Source organism: Aspergillus heteromorphus, assembly GCF_003184545.1.
Source record: "Aspergillus heteromorphus CBS 117.55 chromosome Unknown BO70scaffold_26, whole genome shotgun sequence".
Taxonomy (NCBI): domain Eukaryota; kingdom Fungi; phylum Ascomycota; class Eurotiomycetes; order Eurotiales; family Aspergillaceae; genus Aspergillus; species Aspergillus heteromorphus.
The window spans coordinates 207,950-230,204 of record NW_020290431.1 but is presented as its reverse complement, the minus strand read 5'-3'; the positions used below and the strand labels follow the sequence as shown (position 1 = coordinate 230,204).

The 22,255-nt window shown below is 54.6% G+C and overlaps 4 protein-coding genes across 4 annotated transcripts; 2 read left to right on the top strand and 2 right to left on the bottom strand.

The window, feature by feature from the left end:
* Positions 1–775: 775 nt before the first annotated feature.
* BO70DRAFT_342256 (aminophospholipid-translocating P4-type ATPase NEO1) lies at positions 776–4,889 on the bottom strand (the record flags this gene model as incomplete). Its single annotated transcript, XM_025541373.1, has 2 exons — positions 2,799–4,889; positions 776–2,748 (listed from the first exon to the last, which is right to left on the bottom strand). The coding sequence occupies exons 1-2, from the start codon at positions 4,591–4,593 to the stop codon at positions 776–778; spliced, it is 3,768 nt and encodes a 1,255-aa protein (XP_025396424.1). The 5' UTR covers positions 4,594–4,889.
* Positions 4,890–5,585: 696 nt separating this feature from the next.
* On the top strand, positions 5,586–11,929 carry sec16 (COPII coat assembly protein SEC16). Its single transcript, XM_025548263.1, has 2 exons — positions 5,586–10,822; positions 10,878–11,929. Exons 1-2 carry the CDS (start codon positions 5,755–5,757, stop codon positions 11,459–11,461), a joined length of 5,652 nt encoding a protein of 1,883 aa, XP_025396423.1. The 5' UTR covers positions 5,586–5,754; the 3' UTR covers positions 11,462–11,929.
* Positions 11,930–12,035: 106 nt separating this feature from the next.
* On the bottom strand, positions 12,036–13,704 carry BO70DRAFT_431700 (checkpoint protein HUS1 family protein). Its single transcript, XM_025548262.1, has 6 exons — positions 13,605–13,704; positions 13,338–13,456; positions 12,947–13,271; positions 12,466–12,903; positions 12,306–12,382; positions 12,036–12,243 (listed from the first exon to the last, which is right to left on the bottom strand). Exons 1-6 carry the CDS (start codon positions 13,645–13,647, stop codon positions 12,217–12,219), a joined length of 1,029 nt encoding a protein of 342 aa, XP_025396422.1. The 5' UTR covers positions 13,648–13,704; the 3' UTR covers positions 12,036–12,216.
* Positions 13,705–17,637: 3,933 nt separating this feature from the next.
* Positions 17,638–22,254, top strand: BO70DRAFT_116190 (GAS2 domain protein). Its single transcript, XM_025537919.1, has one exon. It carries the CDS (start codon positions 17,983–17,985, stop codon positions 22,072–22,074), a length of 4,092 nt encoding a protein of 1,363 aa, XP_025396421.1. The 5' UTR covers positions 17,638–17,982; the 3' UTR covers positions 22,075–22,254.
* Position 22,255: the final 1 nt, after the last annotated feature.

Sequence of the window (22,255 nt, the reverse complement as noted above, 5' to 3'; positions counted from 1 at the left end):
ATGATTCAAACAACAACAACAGACAAAAAAGACAAAAAAAAAGAAGAAAACTGAAAGAAATGGGGTATTCCCGCTTTATACATCTTTTAATGCGCTTGTCATGATCTCTTTGTTTATCTACGTGCTGTGCTGTGCTGTCGATAGACAGGTGGCTTTGATGTCTGTCTATACTTCTACTCTATACCCTGTGTTATAAATAGTATTGCTCGTATACTCTACACTCTACTTGTAGTTTGCATTTTTGATATAGATGTAGATGTAAATGCTTTTCTTTATTCTGTGCCGAAGCATAGTGCGATTACTCAGGTTGATTGGTTGATTAATTGATTGATTAATTGATTGATTAATTGATTGATTGATTGATTGATTCATTGAATTCTTCATCCTTGATCGATTGCATAAACCATGCCATTCACGCTAAGCTAAGTTGAACTAAACAAAGTCTATATACCACACCATAGCACACCACACCTACCCACCATGCCCCCATTCAACAAACGAAGAAGCAAAAGGCCTAGAAGGGGTAAAGCAATGGGGACTATTTCGATGATATACAACCGGTACCAGATAGATCGTTAGCTGGTAGGTGTGTAGGTAGATAGGTAGGTAGGTAGGTAGGTAGGTAGGTAGGTAGGTAGGTAGGTAGGTGGAAGGTACGTAGGATGGCTCGAAAACATAAGACGACAGTAAGGTAGATAGATAGAGAACAAGATACAGGGATACGGATCGGATCGGATCGGATCGGTTCAGGTCAGATCCGGTCAAAGCGGATAGATCAACCGCGAACCTTCCTATAACTAGGGGGACTCCAGGAGCGCATGATGAGCTTGCCGGCCCAGATAGGGACGAGAGAGACGGCGCAGACGGCGCAGACGCGCCAGAGCCAGTCGACGGTGATGACGTACTGGAGCTCGAAGTAGGAGCCCAGGAAGGGGACGCTGGCGGCGTAGACGAGGGCGGTAGCGACGAGACAGAAGATCATGATGGGGTGCCAGGTAGTGATGGCGATGGCGACCATGAGGAGCTCGTTGATGACGAGGGCGGTGAAGGAGACGCTGATGAGACGGGGGCCGGAGATGGAGTCGAGCAGGATCTGCGAGAGGCCCTGGATGACGGCGCCTTGGTAGACGGAGACGAGGACCCAGGTGAAGAAGGAGCGGTAGGAGAGGGAGCGGCCGGATTTGAGTTCCTTGTAGAGTTCCGGGTAGAGGTTGGCGAGCTCTTCGTCGACGTCGCGGTCGAAGACGAGGGAGAAGACGGGGGCGTTGGTGTAGAGGGTGGCATAGCCGACCATGAGCCAGTTGATGAAGAGGCCCTTGGGGTCGAAGTGGGAGGCGATGCTGTACATGGTCTGGCAGGCGGAGATGATCAGGCCGCGGTGCATGATGAACTGGGCGAGTTTGGCGGAGCGTTTGTAGGAGTTGCGGCCGTGCCAGACGAGGAGCTTGGTGAGGTGGTGGAATTGCGTGATGCTGAAGTCGGCGGCCAGGGAGGCCTGGCGGCCTTCCTTGCCGACGATGCCGATGCCCACGTCCGCGGCTTGGATCATGGAGACGTCGTTGCCGCCGTCGCCGATGCAGCAGACGCGCTTCTTGGTGTGGTGGCGGATGAGGTCGGCGACTTCGGCCTTTTGGGTGGGCGAGCAGCGACAGGCGATCACGGCGGGGAGGAGGACCGCGACGGAGATGAAGGCCGTTCGGAACTGAGAGAGCATGAGCGCGAGGGACTCGCCGTCGATGAGGAGGCAGCAGTCGGTTTTGTTGCGCAGGAAGTCCAGGGTTTCTTGGGCGGTGGATTTGTCTTTGACTTTGGCGACGGTGTGGATGTACTGGCCGCGCGCGACGAGTTTGGCGGATATCGCTACACAGCGGGCTGTCTCGACCTTGTCGCCAGTTAACATCCAGATCTTCACGCCGGCGTTGCGCAGGAGTTCCAGGGAGGGCTTGACGTCTCGTTGGAGACGGTCCTCGACACCGGTCACGCCGAGGAGCTCGAGCTCTCGCTCGAGGTATTCGCCGACTACCTTGGCCATGCCGACGTCACGCCCTTGGAGGGCGAGAGAGGCTTGTCGGTATCTGTTGGTGAACTCCTCGTACTGCTGCGTGGAGAGCCGTCGTCGTCCGACAACCAGGGTTCGCAGGCCCTCCCGAGCCATGTTGGCGGTTTCCTCGTCGAGCCAATCGTTTGCCGCAACGATCGTGGACATGACGGTGTCTGCTCCTTTCTGATAGAACCATATCTCGCTGTCATCCTTGGAAGAGTCCAGAATGCCCTCGTCCGTCTCGAACTGTACGATGATTCCCATCCGCTTGCTGTCTGAGGTGAAGGGGAAGATGTCCAAGATGCGGACTCGAACGACGACTTTACCGGTGTGGGCAGATTCGAGGACTATGGACTGTCGATCACGGTAGACTACCTTTAGTCCAACCTCTTCCGTGTATCGAACGATCGCGATTTCGTCGGGCGACGAAGCCTGGTAATTGGTAACTTTGACGCCGTCTTCCTCGTCGAAGGTAGGGGTGACGTTGTGACAGAGAGCAAGGGCCAGGACAACATCTCTGACACGCGAGCCGATCTCTCTTCGTGTACGCGGAGCTGCCCCGACTCCTGCTTGCGTTCCAAAAACGGTCGAAGGAGTGGTCAGGGAGTCACCGGCAAAGCTTTGGCGGACGTATGACGCCACTTCCTCCATAGCGTCATTGGCGTATGAGACAGTTCCAACGTGGATCTTCTTGAGCTCCATTTCTGCTGACGTTAGTAGGAGACAAAAACAGCCGGCTGCAAAAGACGCAACTCACCGTTTTGGGTCAAAGTTCCTGTCTTGTCGGAAAGAAGGTACTCGATCCTGCCAAGGTCTTCGGGGATAGTGCTGGTTCGCACAACGGTGCCTGGGATATCCTTGTCTCTTTCGATGAACCGGCCGTACACGGATTTCGCCATGTCCAGGTTGACGCGCAGACTCATAGGAATGATGGTCGAGAAAAGAATTAGGTAGATCATGATTGCAACGTACCACACCTTGTCATTCGTCGGCTGGAACCCTTCCAGAGCAACCAGCACGATGGACAGGGCCAGGGTCAGAATGCAGAGGATCTTCGTCAGGTTGTTGATTTCATACTCCAGCAAGCCCACCTTCGACCGGGACGGTGAGGTCGAAAGGGCAGCCCGCGTCTGAGAGCCTGTGTAGATGATGGTCGCGTATGTGATGGTATTCGAGGCAAGGACCGTGTTGGCCCATGCCGTGTTGTCAATGGTTAGCGGAGCGGAATTGGCTTGCAAGTCGTGGTTCTCGTGGGCACCCCCGTTATCCCTTTTGTCGACATGAGGGTCATAAAACCCCGACGGCGGTCCAAGTTCGATGGTACCGATGAATTCGTTAACGCGTCTATCCGGCGCACTTGCAGTGACTTTCAACCTCGGCAAGTCACCGAAAGCTAGGCTTTGGGACAACTGGGAGGGCAAACGTAGCTTCCAGTCGGTTTCACCGTCAAGTTGATCGGTGCGAATGAACGTATCGCTTGCCGAAGAGACATCGGTGTCATTAGCCGCAGCGCTCGAGCTAGGCTCCGCCGGTGACAATAATGCTTGCTCCTGCGTGATTTCTGCGGGTCGCTCGGCCAAAGAACTTTGACGAGCAGCCGAGTCATTGGAGACGCTCTTCAGGATCACGACATCTGCAGGCAGCCGCTGGTTCTTGCGGACCTTCAAGACATCACCAACCCTTAGATCCCGAGACTTCTTGGTGACCTCCAACACCCCAGTTGTCCTATCGAAGTTCAGAACAGTAAATTCTTCCGCGTTGGCCTCTGCATCTCTTCGGCGACGCCCGATATCGTCCAATGCCTCTTTTCCCAGCGAAATACTAACGACGAAAGCTAAAGGCGCAATATAGGAGGACATGTAGCCTATTCGAAGGACCGGGATGATCTGCGAAAGCGCGACGAGGAGGAAGTATATGTTGAAGAAGAAGGAGAACTCGTTATAGAGGGTGCGGGGCAGGAAGCTCCACGGGGTGTATTTCGCGTTCGACACCACATTCGGGGGGTATTTGGTTCGTTGTGTCTGGCCGACGAGGACATCGCGCGGCGGTTTCGTTTCGTTGCGCTCGGCTCCATCCGCGAGAGCCCGATTAGAGCCGCCGAAGAACAAGCTCGCGGCCTTGATCCCAGGGATCCTGAGCCGAGAACCCCTATGCGACGCCCGCTCGACATCTAACGAGCGAGCAGAGCTACGCCTGCGTTCGTTCAGGAGGGGAGCATCATCATCGGTATAGTTGCGGGAGCTCGCATGCGATCTGCGCAGTCCGTCTTCCTCGCGATTCTCGAGCAGGCCATCCATGTCCTCCGGTCTTTGTGTTCCTGAAGCGTTTCGTCTCCATACTCGGTTCCCAACCCCTACACGCAGATTCCTCAAAGCTATGCCGGGACCACGACTCCTTTGTCGACTCGGTTCTTCGCGGGAGTGGCGAGGGGACCCGTACAGCTGGGTGGTGCTCGGATCCAGCTCCTCCAAGTCGAGATCATCGTCGGAGCCAGAATCGCCTGCGATGCTGGCACGACCGTGGGGGTGGAGGTAGTCGGATGACGAAGGCATGACGAAGAAGATCGGAAGGTAATCAGAAGTGGTATTTCGTGGGCAAGGAGCTAGTTGAAAGCTCCTGGGTCGACAATGGAAAGGTCATATCACGCCGAGTGGTAACTAGGGTGTCCCATCGGCACCATCGCTATTGTTGGATTCGGGGGGGGGTGTATGCAGTCGGTCGGGTTGATGGCGCGCAACCCGGAGACCCTTGGAGACGATAAGGTAGGACAAAATAAGCTAGTTAGTGGATAGTCAACCCGTTGCGCATCCCCTTGGAGTCGAGTCAACACCAGATACCCGCTTCAACAATGCGAGCGATTGTGAATTGTAATCGTGGTGGCCTAAAGCGGCTGTGATGGCAGGCGGAGGAAGGGCCGATCACATGATGGGTGCCGGGGGGAGCCACACGCAGCGCGGCTGTGGCGCACCCTTTCTGTTTCCATCTTTCCGAGCATGAAACAGCGATGTCATCGAGGCCCTGCCGTGAAACACCATCTATATCATAGTTATCCTACAAGTATGATTCAGGGGCTGCTGATCTGGAGTTCGGACTCCCCCGGGGACTGGGGAACTGGAGGACTGTTCACCATCTGGCACGGATACTAGCTAGATAGATAGATATCGATCGCATACAACCCCCGTAAGCTTGGCTGGGATCGACTGGGATCATTACTGCATGGGCCTTCCATCCTGCAGCTCGGCATGGGTCGGCCAGTCCCTGGGCACGTGACCTACAGGTTAGGTGGCACTTCCGCGCGGGCCAACCATCTTCCGCCCCGGATGACGGGCGCGTCCCAGAGACTGAACGCCCATTAGCCAGCAGCCACTCCGCCTGCCTGTCCGCAGCCCATCTCCAAGAAACTCCCTCGCATCCAAGCAGCTCAGGTCCAGCAGCACCTGGTCGGCTTCGAGGTCCCCCCCCCCCCCCTGCCAGTCCCCGGAGATGCAGTCATGATTTTACAGTTCTCTTCTTTCTTGTAATGTTTCATTGTTGACTCCAGCTCCTTGTATACTGTTTGTTTCATGCCTCAGTAAATCAGCACCTCCGACATTAGCGGTTTGCCTCTCGGTCCCCAGGGTGAGTGCATTTGGAAACGTGTCCGATAAGCCCACCCACCCCCCTCCCTGGACTGACGCCTGCCTCCTAGTGGAGCGATCCAACGTACAGCAAGCATGGCACATCATGACGTGGCCGCCGTGTGGAATCCGGCCCTCAGGTCAGACGATCATGAGCGCGCAAGTGAAAGCCCCATCCCAAGCCCCATCCCAAGCCCCGTCCCAACTGGTCCGAATGTCTTGGAAATCGATACCGCGATAGAGGCCACCACCATTCCTCTGGACTCCCCCATGGAGACTCCACACGATGTGACAATCGATAGCGTCTTTTTCGCAGACGATGACTCTCCTGCAGACTGGCCAGAAGCAGCTGCGCCCGATACGACCGATGCCCATTTCGCGCCGACCGCCGATCAAGGCTGGAACCACAACGAAGTACTCGAAGCAAGCCCTTCGCATGATACCCAGGCGATACCAGAGATGGCCGATCAGGGTTTCCCGGACGTGGAAGAACCACAGGTGGCACAGGAACAAGGGAATGACGATCAGGATATTCTTCTGGATGACACGGAGGATCAAATAACGGAGGCGCAGCCTGTTCACCACCAGGAAGAAGAGGAGACTATCCCAGCTGAAAACGGCGATGCGCAGGCTTTCTTCGCGGACGAGCGTAGTACTACACCACGACCCAGTGATCGTGCCGGAGGGAACCTCGCAGATGCCAATGGCGAGATCCAAAGTAGTCATGACATCTGGGGAAGCCCTGCCAATGAGGATACCGAGCAGGACGAATTCTTCGACCAGCTGAAGACCCAGACCAAGCCGATTTGGATGTCCCCGGAACCGGCTGATTCTCGATTTGAGGAAGGCATTCCGTTGCTGGGTGATATGCCCGACTCGCCGGCCAAGCCGGCGGAAACGCAAGACAGTTCGATAGATAACTTCTTCGCCGGCGATGATGAAAACGTTCCTTTCCTAGATGATACGCCCGAGTCACCGGCCAAGCCGGCGGAAGCGCAAGACAGCTCGATAGATAACTTCTTTGCCGGCGATGAGGACGAAGAAGACGGATTCTTCAAAGCGGTTCAGGACTTCGCGCCTCAAGAGGTCCCAGAGGACCATCAACTATCGTTGCATATCACGCGCAAGAGCACATCTCAAGTCATGGACTCCCTCGGCGTTTCGCTGGACTCCCCCATGAGTGATGCGGATCCTGCTGCACAAGAATTCGACAGTGTCTTGGCCGCAGCATCATCGGAAAGCAATGTCAAGAAGGTTTCTTCGGACGAGGATTTGGCCGCCCGCTGGCAAGCTGAGCTCGCCGAGGAATCGGCGGATCTTGCTGCCCCTGAAGACGATCTCGCTGCTCGCTGGCAGGCGGAACTCGACGATGACGACGATGATTTGCTTTTGGAGGAGGAGGAGGAGGTTGGTCAGGAGTCAGCAAAACCTCAGGAATCAGGTCTTCCCAATGTCACTGCGGTGGCTGCCAATGCTGTTCCCCCGAGTTTGGGCAGTCCCTTCGGTGCTTCGCAGAGCTTTGCCCAACCCAAGGCACCAGCTTCAGCTTACACGCCACACCAGCCGTCCACCTCGGATCTACTTCACGGTGTGCCTTTGCCAGGTGCTGTACCTCCCGCCAACACCGCCGCTACTGCAGACTATTTCAACCGACAGCCTCCACCAAGCGCCGGTGCCAACAAAGCAGAAAGCTTTGCTGAGCGAGCCAAGGAGGGCTACAGGTCACCTTATGACCTGCCAGACGACCTTGCTCGGCCACGGCGCCCTGTTGTCAGTCATAAGCCAGTGATTGCACAGCCTGGCAGTATGCCACCCCCCCCTCGGAGCAATAGCTTTCCAGTACCTCCGCCGACTTCGTCAACCATGCCAACACCCCCGATGGGTACAGCGTCGGCTTCGGCAGTGCCCGCTCCTAAGAACTTTTATGAAGAGCTTCCTTTGCCACCTCCTCGGGCGCAGTCTCGGCCGGTGAGTTCGGGGCGGTATACACCTGGTCCCCATGCAGTACCGCCTGTGAATACCCATGCTGTACCGCCTGTGACTGCCCATGCGCCTCCGCCACCGGCAAACCAATATGCCAGCATCCCTCCTGCTCCTCAGCCGGCTGTCGATTCTTATGCCCAGCCTCAGATGCAGCAGCCAGAGAGGCTAGATCCGTATGCCAGCTTGGCAGCCCCCAACATCCCAAGCGGTCCATCTATTCCTAGCGCTAGCACTTCGAGATATTCGCCCAAGCCCCCGACTTTGCAGGCCGGGACGAAGCCTCCGGCGTCGCCTAGATACTCCCCGGCACCTCCCCCGGCTGCTGCACCGGCACCTCCTCGCAATCGCTATGCTTCTCAACCGTCAATCCCGCCGATTCAGGGAGCCGCACTTCCGTTTCAGCCCCGCACATCGAGCCCGCTGGCCTACCACGAGAAGGTTTCTTATCGACCCCAGGAAAGCTTTGAGCAGCAACCTTCCGTACAACAGACTGGGCCTGCCGTTAACCGGCCTGCCGTGGCACCCGAAGTCGCGATCGATTCCGGAGCTGCTAACGGTGATGTCATGATGTACCAGGAGACCCAGCCGCTGGCATCGCCCCCGAGAAACCCATACGCGCCTTCCGATTATGTTGACGAGTTTTCCAAACGTGTTGCTCCCATAGACAGTGCTCCACCGGCGCCCGCTCCACCGGTCGATGATTCCCCATTTGTCCCTCCTCGCAGGTCGATGACACAATCTCCGGGTCAGCAAACGTTAGGCCCAAGGCTGTCTGTGCCGTCGGTTGATCCACTCCAGCGACCTGCCTCGGTTCACGGGTCAGGGTCGCCCACCAAGGCTGTCAACCCCTACGCACCAGCTCCGGTGTCTGCGCACAATCGAGTCGCTTCTCAGTCCCTTGACTTTATTCCTCCCACCGATGATCAGCAATTCGATCCTCTTGAGCGCTGGAAAGGGGCTCCGATTGTTCAGTTTGGATTCGGTGGTTCAATCCTCTCCTGCTTCCCGAAGCATATCCCGCGGTACTCTGCTGGTCAACCCGCCCCGAAGATCAAGTCGAGCCCTGGTGAGATCAAAATTCACCAGGTCAGTGACTGGATCCCCACCCCGGAAACCATTGCGCGACACCCGGGCCCTCTCAAGTCCAAGTCCAAGAAGAAGGACTTGCTCGCTTGGCTTTCTAGCAAAATAGCTGCGCTTGAGAACGAGGGCATACCGGCGAGTGCTCAGCTACATGAAGACTCCCATAAGAGACACGATGAAAAGGTCCTGCTGTGGAAGATCGTTCGAGTTTTGGTCGAGCATGATGGCGTACTGGAAGGATCACCCGATGTTGTGAAGTCCTTGCGCCAGATCATATTCCCCCACCTGCAGAACAGTGATTCTGAGCAAACATATGGCAGTGACTTCCCATCCTTGAGCACTCAGCCCATGGACGCCCCATCTCAACCCGATGCTGTTAATCCTCAAGCGGTAGAGAGCATTCGTAACAGTCTTCTCGTGGGCGAGCGTGAAAAGGCCGTCTGGAGTGCAGTTGACAATCGTCTATGGGGACATGCCATGACAATCGCTTCTACAATGGACAAATCTGTTTGGAAGCAGGTAGTCCAGGAGTTCGTGAGACGCGAGGTGAGGTCTACCTCGGGCAACACCGAATCGCTTGCAGCTCTCTATGAGATCTTTGCAGGAAACGTGGAAGAAAGTATTGATGAGCTCGTGCCTCCTTCCGCTAGAGCTGGTTTGCAGATGGTTAGCAAGGTGAATGGGCAAGGGCCTTCCAAGAATGCCCTCGATGGACTCAACAGCTGGAGAGATACCCTAGGGCTGGTACTGAGCAACCGCAGTGCCGAAGATTATCAGGCGCTATTGGCATTGGGCCGGCTCTTGTCATCCTACGGCCGGGTTGAAGCTGCGCACATCTGCTTCATCGTTTCACGGGCTGCTGTATTCGGTGGTGTCGATGATTTGCAGGCGAACGTCGTCCTCCTTGGTGTTGATCATCAGCGTTCGTCTCCTGCTGCTTTGCAGGACGAAGATTCCATCTTGCTCACTGAAGCATACGAATACGCCACCTCGGTTCTCTCAACCTCCCCTAAACCTACGCTGCCCCACCTTCTGGCGTTCAAGTTGGTTTATGCTTGGTCTCTCGCAGATCGTGGCCGCAAAACAGAAGCCCTGCAGTATTGCGATGCGATCGCGGCTACACTGAAGGCAACTACGAAGCCATCGAGCTTCCACCACCAGCACCTGTATTACGGAGTGGATGAGCTTTCGGCGCGCCTGCGGCAAACAGCCAGTGAAGGCGGGTCGTCGTGGATATCTAAGCCGAGCATGGAGAAGGTTTCTGGCTCAATGTGGGCGAAGTTCAACAGTTTCGTTGCCGGGGAAGATAACGAAGCCGCATCCAGTGGTTCGGCGAAGGCTGGAGATGGCGATATTGGCCCGTTTGCAAAGATTGCCGGTACTCCAAGCGTGAGTCGCTCGCCGTCAATGTCCGACATTTACGCGCCGTACTCCGCACAACCGAACTATGCCAGCGGCCCATCACGTTATCAGCCCAACAATCAGTACGCTCCAACCTCTTCGCCTGAGCAGTTCCGCGGAAGGTCATCCCTTGACTCGCAGAGATCTACGTCTTTCGGGACCGGTTTTGGACAGCGACGAGGATCCCAGGAGCCGTCAACGCCAGTTGACAACATGTACCAAGGAGGGATGCTCTACAACTCTCCCCCTGCTGTTGGCTTCCAGTCAACCCCACCCCAGACGTCTTACGTGTCCCTTGCCCCTGTCAAGGAAGACCTGGCTCCTCAGCCCCATGCCGAAGTCTCACCTGCTCCGGTTCAAGAGTCTTTCGGCGGCGGATCTCCGTACCAGCCCCATGGATACGGCTCCTTTGGTCAGCCTTTCAGCCCGGCTTCGGCAACAGGAGACTTTTCAGACGGAGCTGGCTACATGCCCCCGGTTGGGGGTGGTGGCTACGAGCCTCCCTCTGGAGAAGGTGAAGAGCCTGTGGCGACAATGCCAGAAGAACCGAGCGAGGAAAAGCCAGTCAAGAAGTCGTTTATGGATGACGATGACGATGATGATCTAGCGGCCCGGGCCGCTGCCGTGCAGAAAGCCGAAAGGGCTCGCAAGGATCGTGAAGCAGACGAAGCCTTCAGAAAGGCTGCTGAAGCCGATGGTGAGTACCTGAAACAGCCCCTGACACTGATATGTTACTAACAATGATCTTGTAGCTCAACGGCCGGGACCTGCTAAGAAGGGATGGTTCGGAGGGTGGTTTGGTGGTCCCAAGAAGGAGGGTGAAATGCCTGCCACTGCCAACAAACCCATTCGAGCCAAACTTGGCGAGCAGAGTTCTTTCTACTACGACACCGATCTGAAGAAATGGGTCAATAAGAAGGATCCCAACTCGGCCACTGCAGCTCGCGCCACACCGCCGCCGCCCCGAGGCTCGGCGCCTCCCAGCCGAACCGCCAGCGGCAGTAGTGCAGCACCGCCTCCTCCGGCGAGCGCATCCCCGATGCTGTCGGGTCCCAGCAGTCGGCCGCCGTCTACCACAGGGGTTCCCCCACCCCCCGGCAGCCCAGGACCGTCCTCGCTGGGGCTCCCACCTCCCCCTCCCTCTATCCAGCGGTCTGTTTCCACCGGTGCTGCCGTTCCCACGCCGCCAAGTAGTTTGGCAGCGCCCCCTCGGCCTGCAACATCTTTGAGCAACGCCAGCTCAATCGACGACCTGCTCGGAGCGCCCCAGGCGCGCAAAGGTCCCTCCGCCAAGCCCAAGAAGAAGGGGCGCTACGTGGATGTCATGGCCAAATGAGCGGCTCTTGCTCTGCCTGCTCTGCTCCGTGTAGTCCCCGTGGCTGGCGTTGATAATTTCTGTTAATTTACTAAACTTTCCTATTCTGGTAATGTCTAACGAATCTCCCTCCGAACCTCGTTGTCTGTTTGCATTGATTGGCACATGAAGCGCGTCCTGGCTTTTGTCTGGTTAGAACCCACCCAACCCATGGCGAGCCTGCTCCAAAGATCTGCATGCTGTCTTCTCCGAGAGCAAGACGGATTCAAGCCTTTCGGGCGTTTCTTTGCATAACCCCTACCCCTTCTTACCCCTGTATCTTACCCGTGTGTATATGTTACATATTTCCCCCATCTCCCTTTTCTTTTGCCTTTTCTTTTCCTTTGTCACTCCCCTTATGTGAACCATGGAGATGACGTCGATTGTTGCCGAGGACATGGATGCATGCCTCGGAGAGAACAAGTGTACTATTTTGTGCTCATGAACTATTAATTTAATACCTTGCTTGAGCTGTCCACACTTGCCATTGATGTCCTGGTGTGATTCTTTCAAACCTGATCACCATTTCTAGTATTCATTATCAGAGTAGATTCCCCACCAGTATACGCTTCACTATATAGTAACTATTATTCTTTGTTGACGACGGTAGCGTCGTTACACGGTGCCTCCTAGATCTCTAGCTCAAGTACATACATACTATCATCCCCCAGTAGATGCTTTACATCCGGGGTACGCTTCTTAAAAGATTCATTAACCGGTCATGACAATCATCGCCATTAAATTGAGTAAGAGTTGATATAATACTGCCGTGGACCATCATTAGCCCTGCCACATGTGCTTCCTTCAATGTCTGTGGAAAACTCACCGTCAAACAAGACTCCTCGTCGTTCCAGCTCCCCGGCAGGAAAACGTAGAGTACCAGCGCGGTCTCGTGGATGAAAGCTGTCAGGAAAGCCGTTAGTTAATACAGCCCTAACCCCAATAACAGAACAAAAAGAAAGAAAGAAAGAAAGAAAAAAACCCACAAGCAATAACCCTGGGATTCAACCTCCCCACACTCAACACCTTACTCCAATCCTTCCCATCCACCCTGACCTTCGCCCAACCCTTCTCATCATCCGCCGCCACCCCCCTCATCCTCTCACTGGGCAACCGCTCCACGGCCTCCTGATCCAGCCCGGTATGATCGAGGCTCGGATTCAGCAGATCGCTCCACACGGTAGAAATGGAGAAGGCATCGCCGACGATGGCCAACTTCAGCGACCCGTGCATGTTCGCCGATATCTCGAGTTTCGGACCCGACGCGGAGGTCGACGTGGATGTGGTGGCTCCCGCCGCCATGGTCTTGGATTCCGTGGCTAGTTTCGTGTATCGCTCCGAGATGCTCTTGAGCTGGAGCAGGCTGGGGAGCATGATGTGCACGTCAGGGTCCCGGCAGCGCGGCTGGTGGAGGCCTTCGACGGCTGATTCGTGGAGCACTTTCACGGGGATTTCTTGCGTGATTACCGTTTCGCGTTCGCGGGGGCCGGGGGGCGGGCTGGGTTGTTGGTGTCGGGGGGTTTGTTGCTGTTGTTGGGGTGGTGGTGGTGGTGGTGGTGGTGGTGGATGTGTCGGGAGGAAGGCCCAGCGCGTTGGGCGCATTCGACCACGATGTCGTGCGGATGGTCAATGCCAGGAGAGGCAGGTTACCTTTTTTGGTCAGGCGGATGTGCGAGAGTTTTGCTGCGACGGCGGAGCGGAGGGCCCGGTGGAGCACGTCGACGGATACTTCTAGGTTGATGTATCCGGTGTTGGATTCGAGGATGTAGGTTGATTCCTCGAAGATGGCGTCCTGAGGGGGGTGGTTAGTTTGTCTTTGTGATGTAGGGGTGTGATTGATGTTGGGGGGAATACATACTACGGGCAACTGGGCCCATACTTGTGTACCTTGGTCGGGGATGATGGTGAATCGAATGAAGCCTTCCTCGAGTCGCATCCAGCAGGTTTTGCCCAGGGATGAGAGGGAGGCTGTTAGCTCTGTTGTAAAAGGTGAGTTTGTTAGCGGAGGTGCTTTTTGATATGGCTTTCCGCAGTGAAGCTGGATGCATGGCAGCATGGACGTGTCTGTCTAAACGCCAGAACTTGTCGGCGCGACGGCAATGGGGATGGTTTGATGGGTACGTACTCGCGAATGTTGACGCGTTGGCTATTTGGGTTCGAAACCTCATCTTGGTCGGCGCATTCTCTTAACAACAGGAGAGTTGAACGTATCAATCGAGTGGACGTCGTGCTGACTGACTGACGGATTGGTATCGATGATGTCCTGCCGACCAATCAATCCCCGGTCCCTTCGTTTTACGACCACGTGACTGCGTATCGATGCGTCCAGTACAAAGAACTGCTGGATATCTGTCGAAATCAACCCCACGCTCTTGCTACACTACTCGGACTCTTACAGTATGAGGCATACCCATACCCGGACTGCAGCCCGAGCAAGACGTCCTTCTGCTCGCGTTTGGCCCTTTGCCACGTTCCGCCTATTGTTGTTAGTTGTTAGGTATCTATTCCTGGGACATGCAGGACCACTCGGCTATAGGGGGCCTCCACAGGTCTACTTATACTTCCGATCACATTTACCAGGAACTGTTCTATATTTCCAGCGAGGAATGAACGTGATGCATAGTAACATAGATACAGATACGAATTGAGTGCTAGTATACAATATAATACACGAGGGAGCGTAGCTCAACTCCAGCGAGCCTCCCAGAGTAAATACTATCCCTTATCATGCCCTTTCTTAGGAAGAGAAAGAGTACTCGGTGACCGTCCAGGTCTTGCCACCGTCACCCTTGGCAAACACTCTTGACGCACTCTGATAATAGACTCTTACTGTGAGCGCCAACAGTGCCGCAGTTGTCCTCGGCACACTCAACAGCGCTACCCCAGCCCTGGGCCTTGCCATCGCCGGTCGAGATGGGAGATCGATAAAGATATTCAGGGCGTGCCTTGTCTTAACGAAAACCCTTCCAGCGAGCGAAAGGCGCGATCGTGTCTCGCGCTTGAAGTACTCATATTCTCGCACCTTCTTCCATCGTTGCTGGGAGCTCGGATCCCGACAATCCCACGGGCGATTTTCGCAGAATTGCTCGGAGTGGCGTTTGTTCCATGTCATGTTCCACATGGGTCATAGCTTGACGGACCCTGGGCCAGCCAGCCCTCGAATTTCGCGCTGGGCAGTGGCCAAGTGTGTTGTGTCTTGGTAGTGTTCGTGTTCCAGCGAGGACCGTGAAGCCCCTTTGCCGCGCGACTACAGATCACAGGGAAACCCTCTCCTTGCGGATGCGCAGCCGATGGGACGAGGAATTCAATGACCCAAAATAGCCCACTGGGATGTGATGCGCCCCTGAAAAATGTTTCCGGGGAATGTCCCCCACGTGGTCCGCAACAATATTGCCGGATGTACGACTGTGAGTTAGATAGATCTTCTTCGAAGTTCGAAGCTCGAGAACCTGTGCTTCCAGATTCCTTACAGATATCGCCCTCGTCTTTGTCCTCGGGATCAAGGGCTGCCTTGCTGGCAGCCTGGCACACCGTCTGGCGCCTTCTATAAAAGGGCCAGACCAGGCCTTGTCCGTCCCTTGCTCCTTCCGCGAGGGGGAGGCTATGGACCAGATGGCCTTCATTGGCTCTACCAGAAACAAGTCACTATCCCTGCTGCCTCTGCTAATTTCGAATGCGTTCGTTCAGTAGCCGAGATGATCGAAGTCGCGTGATCGCCAGCTCGCCCATCTCTGCCGTATTTCGCACGGATGGTGATCTACTCGAGGACAGTACGGAGTACACGGTGTCTGTTCGCTGTTGCGGCCCACTTGCGGAGATATCTGCCGCACTGTGCATCCAGAGCCGTCCGCACACACACACACACACAGAGACACAGACACACAAAAAAGGCGGACAGGTGGTCATCATCGAGAGACAACTCCTAGGAATCAATGCAAGAGACTGAGACAATTTTGACCGCCGGTGTGGACGCCCAACCTATGTGCGCTGGGGTGTATGGATTTCCTAGAAAGGGTGATCTCAGTCGCGATTGAGAATTGAGATACGACAAGGCTTTAGGGGGCGCGCGAGCGCGCCTTGTACAATTATATAGATATAAATACAAAAATTGTTGAAATTAAGTATATATATAACTGTAATTAAATTAAATCTAACTTATAATAAACAGGAATACAGGATATTGTAGTAATAAAATAAATTATTATAACTAATTAAAAGTAGTATATTTATATATATATATTCTTTTTTTTCATCTTCTACTCTTATTCTTAGCTCTTTAAATAATCATTAATAAGAAGACTGTGTAAGGGATGATATCCGCGGGATATGCATACTTCAAGTTACTACAAGGGTGAAGCCCACCTCCTAGGCTCCTCCCGGGTGTACTTGAGTATATCATATATGGGATTCTAGGGGTCCGCAGGTAACTGCGGGTAATGTTCGACTTTTGCCTCAGTGACAACAACTCCCCTAGGTTGATGTTTTACATTATCTTGAGATAACCGGGGATTTAAAGACAATTAACATATAATATAGGAAAAATAATTATACTTGATTACTTATAAGGGGTGCTTATGAGATAGTGCGAGAAAGATATATCTATCGCGAAGTCAAGGTATGGGCTGTATTGCTTAAAATATTATTACTAGCTTTCTATCTAGATTTTTCTTATAACTAGATATATTTACAAGAGTAGTACATAGATTATATATACTATATGCTATCTGCTAGCGTGAAGTCTTGATAAGACAGTCTCGAGCCCTCCCGCGGAGAGATTGTTTTGCAGCATGGGTATTCCTTGTGATATAAGGATTACTACTAGTATCCTTACATCTATCGATCGCGGCCAGCTAATTAATTATCCTAAAACACAGATTTTGCAGATTTGATCAATGAGAGGGCTGGTACAAAAGAAACCTCAAAGCGATCATTATATATGTAGATATGCAAGGGAGGGCCGATCAGTGATCTACTATCCGGACCTTTATCCGATCAAGCAATCAGCTGAGGGGTGAAGAAGGGCCGTATTGAGCGGGGGGCGGTGGGCAAGCTGTGCAGGATCAGGTTCAATTGATTGACGATGCAATCACACCGCGCAAGACGCGAGTAGGTAGGTAAACTTTACTCGGTCGGCGTCTGCGCGGAATCGCGCGGCACAGCTCGCGTCGCGACGATGGACGGTGGTCGTGGCCGTGGCAGGGGGTGTCAAAGCGGATCATTCCTGGTCCGCAGAACTCCGAGGTCATGTACCTATGCATGAGATTCGGGCCTCGTGTGAGACATGAAGGGGGGGGGGGGGGGGACCATCATCTACAGGAATCCACCGGGGACTGTATGTCGTACAGGGAGGGTGCATTTCCTGACAGATCTAAGTATGGAAGTGCTGCATCCAATTCCCCAGGGTCTGGTGGTGTGGTGTGAACACCTGGGGGGAGAGGGATTCTGGGGAGGAGGGGGGGGAATTATGGAATACTCCGTCCGGGCCGACGGGGGAGGAAACCATAAAAAAAAAAAAAAAAGAAAAAGAAAAAGAAAAGGAGACTAGTAGCTACATGCCTGCCTGCAGCGAGGCGTGGTTAGTGCTGTAGAAACTAAAAATCTCTAGGTAGACAGATAAAGGATGGATAGTTACGTATAGTGACCTAATCCATTAATTTGTCTTGATATTAAGGGCCAATTTCCATCGGCCACATCCTGTTCAGCGTACCACTTCGATACTAACTATACAGACAGTGACAGCGTATACTTAGTAACAATCCCCCCCTATTGGCGTGGCTCCACCGCAGCCCGGCCCTCTCGCCAGTCGCCAGTCGCCAGTCGCCAACCCAAACGTCCACGCCATCAACCTACAACTCACCACTGCATATCCCTCATCTTCATCCTTCCCCCCCCCCGTCTTCGAATCATTCGTCGCCACTATCCGCGCCCTGTCATTCCCTCCTCGGTCAAGAGCTGGTCCTCTCCGATCGCAATCGTCCCACCCTCGTTATCGTCCCTCTCCTGCTCCTGCAGCCACCCAAACCTTCTCTCCCTGGCGCCATCCGCCCGTTTTCAGGCCTGCATTGTGATCTATCATCATCATCCACTGAACTCTCCTCCACAGAGTTCTTATTCTCTCTCTCTCTCTCTCTCTCTTTCTTCTTCCTCACCCGATTTCCCTCTTTAATCGACCGTGCTGCTGCCCCCTCCGAGCCTCCTCTTCAGCCTCTCCAGCACGGCGACTCGATATAACATAGACCGACCGACCCCCTCCGCACCGTTCCGCCCGATCCTCGCGACCTCCCTGCCCGTCCCCTCACGACTTCAGGCTGTCCTTCTAGCTAGCTAGCTTTGGCGGGATCGCGTCAGCATGCTTGCTCTACAGCTACACACACTCTCTCTTACACTTGATACTGCAGCTCGACCGCCGTCAATCGAACCCCGTTATTGATTATTCGCGACTGTCTTGACCCCCGGTTTCCTGAGAGCCGCCGTTCCCCGGGACGTTGCCGTTCTATCCCGACATGGCCAGCAGTCGCGTCACCCCCCTTCGTCCACCCACTCGTCCCACCAGCACGGCGCGGGCCCAGTCGCCGGGCCGGCCGGCGGTGCTGGACTATCAGAATCTCGACCCTCTCCTCGGCAACCTGTCGCCCGAATCCACCCTCCAAGCCCTCTCCTACACCGACGCCGTCCCCAAGAACGAACAAGCCGCCCATGATATTCTCACCAAAAGCATATCGCAGGTCTCTCCAGCCGAGCGCGCCCTCGGTATACGCGCCGCAGTTGTGGCCCAGAAACTCAACCTATGGTACAAAGAAATTCAGTCGTGGGAGTGGCCGAATCGCACCGATGTACACCTAGGGAAGGGATTCGTCCCTCCCTCGGACGAGACCGACATTGATTATTATGGAAGCCTTCCCGTGGCTGTTGTTGAGGAGCATGAGAAACGGATCGAGGAGATCCGGGATGGGATGGATGTTCTAGACGTGGACGAACTTAAGGAGCACGTCCTCAGCGCGCACATTCCAGCGCGGTCTCGGCCTTCGTCATCCAACAGCACCATATCGGTGCCTCCCCCGCTTAGTTATGTCCAGCTTAGCGACTTCACCGCCGTCGTCACTGCCACCATCCTCCGGGCCCTTCCTCTTCTCTCCCGTTTGAACAGCCTCCTCTCTACCTGGGACGTTCGACTGCTGGTGCTCCGCCAGATCCCTGCACTGCTGCGAGCTCTGCAGCAAGCGCGCTCCGAACTGAACTCTGCCTTGGAGTTGTTGAGGTCGCAAACCTCCCCAGGCGAGAAGGATGCCTTGTATTCGCGCGACAATTATCATGCCAGGAGGGCTTCTTTGGAGGATACCGTCGTATCGGCGGGCCGAAAATTGGACCGCGTACTCGATGCTCTGGAAGGAAGAGAAGACTCGCTCCCTGAAAGCTGGATAGACGATCTTGAGGGCATCGAGTCCGAGTTTGGTACCTGGGTAATGGAAGCCGAAAGACGTACTGTCGAGAATGAATGGCGGCGCACGACAGTCAGCCCTAGCATTGTCGCACAAGCCGAAAGCGTGCAGGATGCGCCGGCGCACTCCTCACCCGAATCAAGGAACCATGAGAAACTGTCCTTGAATACGTCAGTACCCGTTTCGCAGACTGGTCACCTGGAGACCATAGAAGAAGAAATCGGCAGCCCTACTGAGGCTACGCCCTCGACTGAAGCCCAAGGTGACCGGGGCGCTTCCATTTTGGAGTCGATCATCCCGACTACTGCTCTCGAAACCAGCAACCCACCATTTCCCAGTACTTCGGATGCCACGGATACAACAGATGCCGTTACCCACCCAGCTCGAAACATGGACCCGATCATCGTTCCCCAAGATGACCCAACATCGGCCACTCCAAACATCACCGCTCCCTCTATCAATGCCTCAGAGAATACCGATATATCGACCGACGCTATCCAGGCCACTGAACCGGGTGTTTCCCAAATCAGTCAATCTGCAATTGCACTGGAGAATGATCCTGTTGTGGACGCCTGCGATGGAATTCTGTCTCGAGATGAATATACTTCTCGGCAATCTCCCCTCTCTGCTGTTGAAAACTTGAAATCGGCTTCCACCCTTGATGAGACGACTCCATGTGCGCAGGAAGAGACGATCTCACGAACTTCTATGGATGTTCAACCAGAGATGGAAGACTACCCTTCGAACATCACTGTGGAAGCCCCTCATTGCGTTCCTAAGGAAGAGCCTGAAGATCTAGTATCCTGGCCAACGCTCGACGCATCTCCTCGTCCTTCCTCGTCTGGAAAGGGCTTGCAAGTGCCAGCCAGTCCCGACGCACAATCATCAGATACCGGAAGCGTAATCATACGGCGACAAACGACTATCGCCCCGTCTCCTCTTAGTCGGAGAAGAGATTGGTCGGAAAATGAAGGTGAAGCTTTGTCTGAGACTGATAGCACCGACTCCGTCGTCGAAAGCCGTGATCAGCTACAGTCTACTTTGGTTGAAGATCAAGAAGCCACTGTTGTCAGTGGGAAAGGTCATGCCGCGTCGACTGATGTTCCTGCTGCGCCGTCAACAGCCCAGGAATACTCCCTCTCTTTGCCGCCCGTTAATGCCTCGCTCGAATCACCAGGGAACAAGGACAAAATATCTTCAAGCCCTCTTCCCATGGACAAGGCTCACGAAGAGTCCCAGGAAGGTCGTACTTTGAAAAAGCCCCTGGAGAGTCCGATCAAATTGTCCAAAACCCGTCCAGAACGCCTGTTTCTTGAGAAAGAGACATCAAAGTCCCGTGGCCGACGGGGATCGATTGCTTCGTCTCTGTCAGATTATCCATCGCTTGTATCAAGTCCTGAGAATCGCGAGCCCCGTACGTCTTCTTCAAACGAGACTCCTCTGCTTCTCGAAACGCCCCCGCCGTTTCAATCCGACTACCAGACATCCTCCCCCATGCCACCCGGCAGCGATCATACGTTGCGAGAGGATCGTCTATTCCGTTTAGACAACCAGAAGCCATCGCCACGTGCAAGCTTCGCGCACAATCGGAATCTCAGTCTCCCTCTACAGCGCTTCATCAACGAAAGATTGGAATTGAACTATGAGGATGAAAGTGGGAGTGATATGGACGGCGCTGCCGCAAACAGAAAGTCTACCGATGTGTTTACAGATCTGCGCTTCGGTCAGAAGAAAGCAGTAATGCCGTCGCAGAATGGGATACCATTCAGCTCAACTAAGAATGGACGCCGTGCTGCAGCTCGAGGCCTGGAGACTCATCGTGAAGAGAGCCCCAAACTGGGGACTGGTCCTGTTACTAAGGCTTTGTCCAAGGCCTGGGAACATACCAAAAGTTCTGCTCCAAAGCCTGCAAACCAAAGTGCTCTGCCGTCGGAGCCGCCTGCACACTCAAATACCACCCGCTTGAAGAGACAGTTGACAGCTCACCCTAGCCTTGAGAGTATTGGAGCATACAAATCCAACGCTCAATCTGAAACTTCTTCTGCTCGCGCTTTCTCCAAAGCAGGGTCCCGGCCCACTACGCCAAGTGCTCAAATGAAGAAGCACAAAGACCACTTGGACGAGAAAATCACGTCGATTTTGTCGAGTCTCCCTACCCGAATCCATCTGGTGTCAGCTGATGATAACCACGATGGAGCCTCTGCGGCAACTTCCCTTCCCCTGAAGGCAAGGGAGCGGTTTCGCTCTATTTCCCCTCAAGGAATGCCACCACGATGCACCACTCCTACTCCTTCCCTGACTCTGACAGCTGCCCCCTCACGCAGGAGGTATTCTCATGCACACGCCCCAGAGGAAAGCTCCGTGAAGCTCTATCATCTTCATCGGGGTGGAAAAGCTGCTCCAACCAAACTCTTTGTTCGGTCAGTGGGAGAAAAAGGGGAGCGTGTGATGGTGCGAGTAGGAGGAGGGTGGGCAGACCTGGGTGAATACCTGAGGGAATATGCCATCCATCACGGACGTCGAAATGTGTCAGACACGCCTCGCGTGGAGGTCCAGGGGCTATCCGCCACTCGTACCTCAACCTCTCCAACGTACTCCGTCAGTGGACGCCGCACTCCATCCCGGCCGCGGTCTGTTCTCAGCAATAGACCGGCATCTTCCTTGGCTGTGCACAAGACTAGACGCACTTCGAATGTGTCCGACGTGACAGAGTTCCGCGCATCTCACGCCGGAGAGACGCTCAACTCATACTCTCCTATGTCGACTATGTCCTCGCGCAGACGACTTTCAGCTTCGTCCAACGCCTCAATGGGCGCGGCTTCGCTGGCGAGCGAATTCCGTCACGGATCTTCGTATTCCCCCTCAGCAACCGGAGCTGGCAGCACTCATTCAATCCCCCTCGGCCTTGCGGGGCCGAAGCCGCGGCCACGACACGTCTCCATCAGCCCGGAGAGCGAGGCCTGGGTTGAAGGTGTCCTTGGCCAAGCCCGAAGGAGCTCTTCTCTGCGGCCGTATAAATTCGGGCTACCGCCCCCCCAAGAACCCGAGCCCGCACCAGTCAAAACGCCGACCATCCCCAAATCCAGAAGTATCAGCGATCTGGGCACCGCCGGCTCCAGCAGACGCATCGCCCTACGCGGACTGGCAAACCGATGAACTCGTCCATCCTCCTGACCCTAATCCTAACTTCCGTCCTCACATCTCATCTACTTCCTCGCATACATATGATATCTCGCTCCTCGACTCACCTCCTCCCTCTCCTCTTCACCTGCTTTGTCTACTAGCACTGGCGTTCGCCGTTAGCCTGGGTTTTCCGTTTCGTGATTTGTTTTGGATC

What these genes read in the sequence shown, in the direction of transcription:
- BO70DRAFT_116190 (XM_025537919.1), top strand. Translation starts at nt 17,983, where the DNA reads ATGGCCAGCAGTCGCGTCACCCCCCTTCGTCCACCCACTCGTCCCACC.
- sec16 (XM_025548263.1), top strand. Translation starts at nt 5,755, where the DNA reads ATGGCACATCATGACGTGGCCGCCGTGTGGAATCCGGCCCTCAGGTCA. An exon ending in AAAGGCTGCTGAAGCCGATG is followed by an intron (nt 10,823 to 10,877) that starts GTGAGTACCTGA and finishes ATGATCTTGTAG; the next exon opens with CTCAACGGCCGGGACCTGCT.
- BO70DRAFT_431700 (XM_025548262.1), bottom strand. Translation starts at nt 13,647, where the DNA reads ATGAGGTTTCGAACCCAAATAGCCAACGCGTCAACATTCGCGA. An exon ending in GAATCCCAGGGTTATTGCTT is followed by an intron (nt 12,383 to 12,465) that starts GTGGGTTTTTTT and finishes CTTTCCTGACAG; the next exon opens with CTTTCATCCACGAGACCGCG. An exon ending in ACGAGGAGTCTTGTTTGACG is followed by an intron (nt 12,244 to 12,305) that starts GTGAGTTTTCCA and finishes GGTCCACGGCAG; the next exon opens with TATTATATCAACTCTTACTC.